Raw genomic sequence first — 5308 nt, 5'->3', positions numbered from 1 at the left:
GTGAACCCAGTGCGAACACACCCGCATAACACACTCTAAAGACAAAGCTGCATACATGTGCCTGAGTATTCATACTCATTCACACGCACACACAAAGTAAATCCACACACACACACACATACCCGATGTCTGCACGCACAACCGTGCCGCTGTTCACGCTCTGCCGTGTTCACCCGCCACCCCAGGGCCTCCATGCTCCGAGCTAATGTTTGCTTCCTGCTCTCTGTCCCCCGACAGCCATGCCCTTCCTTCTTCCCCACGGCTCACTTCTTGGGCTTCACACCTTCACCGCTGCAGCAGCGGCTGCTGGAGATTCAGCCCACGTGGCAGTTACAGACGCTGGAACCAGGGGTGTGTGGACGATCACCACGATAGGCCGCCCCGGGAATCAGACGGGCGAGTCCTCCACCCTGCCCGCCGTGGCCGGGGCGAACGGGCGGCCGGACGCACAGCGCGCCAGCCCCGTCTCCAGGGTCAGCCTCCTGGTCCTGCGCGGTGCCACGGCCAGCAGGGTCCCGTGGCGGACCACCGCCCGGATGACTGGATGCAGGAGCGGTACCGCCACGTCCCCGGGGAGTTCATGCGCCTCGCCGGCCACCTCTGCTCCTGGACCTTCTGCCACCATCTCTGCGATGAGATCCTCCTGAGTTCGCCCTGCACGACCACGTGTGAGAGGAGGCCCGGCAGTTCCTCTGGGCCCTGCAGGTGAGTGAGAGCCTGCCAGGCACCTTCGCGGGGGTCTGCGGGTGCTGGGGGGCTACCTCAGGTCACGCCCAGGTGTGGAAAGGCTGGTGGCTGCACAGCGATCCCTAGAGCAGACCCTGGGCTGGTCCCGGGCTTGCTCCTGCACCCTCATCTTTGTGGTCTCTGGAAACAGCATGGCCTGGTGTAGGCAGGACAGGGACGCCTCCGGGGGCCATGGGGTGTTTGCCAGCAATGGCATTGAAGGCTTCCCTGCCAAGGACTCTGCGTTACTCACACAGTGTAACCACACCATCACGACCACTGAGACGTTCGGGACTTGGGCCGCCTCCCTCGTGGGTGGACAGACCGTCTACCTGGCCAATCACACCCTCCCAGACTGTCCCGTCCTTAAAGTCTTCAAGCCAGAGACGGCCTTCCTTCCAGAATGGGTTGGGATTGCCGCAGATCCACCCTCGTTACTCAAGTACTGATGTTAGCCCTTCCTCGACACCCTCTCTTCCCTTTCCGACTCCCCCCAAATCAGTCCCAAGGCATGAGGAGCACATTAGTAAGTGGACCTACCTGGACCCTTCCCTCGTGTATCAGAATGCTTCCAACTGCAAGTTACAGAAATCCCAACTAATGAGTTTAATTCACGTATTCATGTGTCTCGCATCAGGGGTGGCACATCTCCAGGGTTAGTTAACTTGGCAGCTCGACGATATCATCAGTGACCCCAGCGCCATCCATCTTGTCGAACTGCTATTATCTCCTCTTAGACTGGTTCCCTCGTGGTCCCAAGAAGGCTGCCATATACCCAGCTGTCACATGCAGACAACCTCTCTCCGAGGCTACAACAAGAGATTCATTCTTATCTTAGGTCCCTTTTCAAGAGTGAGGGAAAGCTTCCGAAGCCCTCCAGCGTTGTCGTATACCACAAGCCAGCAGGGGCCTGAGCTAGGACAGGATGGTAATATTCTATATAGGATCAGAGTCTGGCTTGTCTGCTTAAAATGGCAGCTGTTATGAATTGGATTGTGTTCCCCAAAAAGATACGTTGAAATCCTAACTCCCAGTACCTGTGAATGTGGCCTTATTTAAAAACAGGGTCTTTGAAGATATAGTCAAGATGCAGTCACTAGGGCGGGCCCTAATCCAACATGTCTGTGTCCGGTCACGTGGACTTTCTTCACTTAAGCAAGCGTCAGCTGAATGGTGGCTGTTGCCTGCGGGCTCGTTTTCATTGAACTAAGTCACGTTCATGGTTACGGCCTGTTCCTTCTAAGGACTGGTGCTCCCTAGGGTTGTATCCATGGCTCCTTGCTCTGTAGGATGACTTTATGGCTTCACAGAATGTGTATAGATGATGCTCGCGTTTTTATTTGGGGGCCAGAAGCTTCTCTTTAGACCAAAAAATAATAATAATTAAAAAAAAAGAGGTAAACAATAGAATAACTTAAACAATTCCAAAAATAGAGTACTGAGCAGGGCAGGCTCTACCAGATGTTAAGAAAGAATGTCGGGCCTCAATAAATAAAACAGTGCTTTGTTCCCAGCTCGTGAAGGCACTGCCTAGAAAAGTCATAAATGAACAGAAAGCCACCAGCGAATTTAACGTACGTCGAGGGTGGCATTATGAATTTGTCATGAAAAGACGGATGCTTAACGCATAACATTTGGCCATCTAGGAAAAAAAGATCGAGGCCATGAAAAGAAAAATAAAAGAAATTAAAACTTTAAAAATAAAAACGAAATGAAGAAGTGTAAAAAGGTCACACGTCATGTCTTCGTTTTGTGTTTCGCGGATACGGAATATGCCACAAACGCTGGCAACTTGCTTTTGTCTTTTCGTCTGCTGTGTAGGAAACATCTTTCTCATCCCTCTGGTGGTTGCGAAGGATTCCATCTGTTGATCAACTGTGTTATATCCATTCTCCAACCGAAGGTTTTTATTTTTAGGTTGTTTGCTGGTTCTCATTACTATAAATAATGGCAAGGAGAATGTCCTTGTCATCTGCGACTATTGGCTGTCGTGTGGGAAAGCTTTATGCGTGCGTGCATACCGATACTGCTTTTTTAGAATATATTATTAGAAGTAAAATTTCTGGGTCATGGCGTATACATTTAAACGCAATACTGCTGTGTAACTTGTGAAAATGTTATGTTTCGTCTCACCGTGTATAAATGTCCATTCTCGCACAGTCTTGTGATCATGGGATAGCAGCGTGGTGCAGGGGGTCCCCTGGGGGCTGCTCAGGGCTCCCCAGCTGACCTCCTGCTTCCCAGCCCTGGGTTTTCCCTGACACCTTGGGTTGGCCCAGCCCTCTTCTCAGGGGCAGAAGGGAGCCACTGAAACGTCTGCAGAAGGGCTGGGTGACAGGCCCCACGCAGAAAGCAGGATGCAAACCTCAGGGTTTGGGTTCGAATTCAAACACTCCACTCACGCTTTCCTTCAGATCTCCACCTTCCAGAGAGTTCCTCAGCCGCCCCACCCCTGACTTGCTCTGGGCCTGCCCACAGGCCCCACAGGCTCGTAGCCCAAGGCTGCCCTCCACTGGATACAGGCGAGATAGAGACAGAGAGTGACAAGGGCACGAATTCAGGTAGAGATGGGGACAGATATGGAGAGATACAGGCATAGGAGTATCTGAAGGGAAATGAAGACAGACAGAGGAAGCCCACCACATCCCTTCCTGGTGTCCCCAGGGCTGACGGCACCCCTTTTCCACCAGGCTGACATGAGGGTCCCACAAGACCCGGCCGTCACCCACCCCTTCCTCCAGGAACTCTGACCTCACACGCTCCCCTCCGCGGCTGACCCTCCACACCTTCAGTCCTCTGTTGTTCCGCCTCCAGGAAGATGCTGTTTTCCAGGCGGTTCCTCTGACCAGCTCCTCCTCATCCTTTAAGTCTCGGGATAAATCCTTTCTCTGACCACCCTGTTCATCCTCCCACAGCTTCTGGCCAGGAGTCACGGCCTCGCGGTCCTGTGTACCACCGCCACAAAAATCCCTATCACCCTGCACTGGACTCTCGGTACGAATGTCTGAGCTTCGTCAGAGCAGAGATCGAGGTTCTTGGTTGTAGTTGTATTTTTCTTTCCCCAACTCTGAGAAGCCACACTGTGGACTCATAGATCTGATTTAAAACCCCACCCCAACGCCTCCCAGCTGTGCGACACTGGGTGTATCATTCCCTTTCTCTGATCTTCAATGATTTCATCTGGAAAATAAGGACAAATCCTACCGGATGGGCTCAGAAAATACCAAAGACCGCCTCTGATTCGCGGAACAAGCATTTATTCCATTGGCTTTTTGATCGTGGGTCTCTGATGTCCTCACACGTTTACACACGTTGAGGCACTGGAATTGTCAATCAGAAGCTAATAATGGTGATTAATATTTATCGGCACGTCTCATATGCCAGGTCCAGTTCGTGGACAAGTGCAGTGAACACTCTCATCCACGCTGGGCTGGAGGTACAGATCAGGAAACTGACAAGACAAGGGGATGTCACTGGCTCTGGGTCCTGTTGCATGTAATTGATCTGCTGTCCTTTTCTGCCCGTAGCGGACACTGTTAGTGGCTGGCCCAGGTCCCCTCTGATTCCTCTTACCAAGTCTGTTCGTCCAGCCCCGGCTACTGTGTGCTGTGTACATTAATCGTGCCTTTTCTTCCCCTCGTATCCATGGTACATAGACATCCGGGGCTTTGCTGACATTGAAGGGACTGCCCCTCCCAGGACTAGCCAATCCCTAGAGGTAATAAAGAACTCACCTGAGCGTGCCTTTCACATGCAAACCGACCAATCCAGAGCCCAGACTCCCAACCACTTCCTTTTCCAAGCTTTTATACTCCAGACCACTTTTCCTCCGCTTGATCACCCCAGAGCCACGTTCCAGAAAACTAGGGACTCCAGAGCCTGCCGAAACTGTTCAAACTAGCCAACCCGAAGCCAGCTTAACCTGCCTCGTCTGTTCCTTCCTGAGGCGACCACAATACTCTCGCCCAGGACTCCCCTCTCTCCTGCCTCCCGGCTGACCCTGGGCTTCCCCATGTGGCTCTGCATGGCTACATGGCATGGATCTGTGAGAATAACAAACTATCTTTTCGATGGCAAGCACCTGCTCATCTGTCGACCTCACCGTACCTGAATAATAATAAAACCTACATTTTAAAACACTTTGCTCCCAACGAATTACCTTGTGACCTTCTTCCCAGGACTGCCCTTGGGGTCAAAGTGACTGAGAGTTTGTGCCCCGGCCCCATCTTATGGCCCATGGCCCATGACAGACTAGAGGGGTGTAGTAGCTAGTCCTCAAATATGGCCCCCAATGACCATGGCTCCCGATATTCACATATTTGTGTAGCCCCCTCCTGTATTCAGCCTGGGTGCCTTAACTTGCATTAACCAATGTGGTGGCAGTGACATTGCGCCAGTTCCAAGCTTAGTCTTTAAGAGACCGGCAGCTTCTGCTTCTTCCCCTAGGGATGCTCACTTGCAGTAGCCCTGAGCTACCACATAAGGAGTCTGTCACCTTGCCGGAGAGACCACATGAAGAGGGAGAGCACTGAGTCTATACAGAGAACAGAAGAAGTCCAGGTAGGTCCTGTTGGGTCCAGAC

At 52.2% G+C, this 5308-nt stretch overlaps 1 protein-coding gene across 1 annotated transcript; it reads left to right on the top strand.

Annotated features, from left to right (window-relative positions):
* Window positions 1–239: 239 nt before the first annotated feature.
* FUT2 (fucosyltransferase 2 (H blood group)) lies at window positions 240–1208 on the top strand. The gene is given in 4 exon segments (XM_039868613.1): window positions 240–519; window positions 522–641; window positions 644–787; window positions 790–1208. Coding segments are annotated over 4 exon segments (930 nt in total). The 3' UTR covers window positions 1176–1208.
* The last annotated feature ends 4100 nt before the right edge of the window (window positions 1209–5308 follow it).

The sequence above is a fragment of the Pteropus medius genome, unplaced genomic scaffold, assembly GCF_902729225.1.
Source record: "Pteropus medius unplaced genomic scaffold, Ma_sr-lr_union100, whole genome shotgun sequence".
In the NCBI taxonomy this organism is placed as follows: Eukaryota; Metazoa; Chordata; class Mammalia; order Chiroptera; family Pteropodidae; genus Pteropus; species Pteropus medius.
This window is presented reverse-complemented; position numbering and strand designations above follow the sequence as displayed.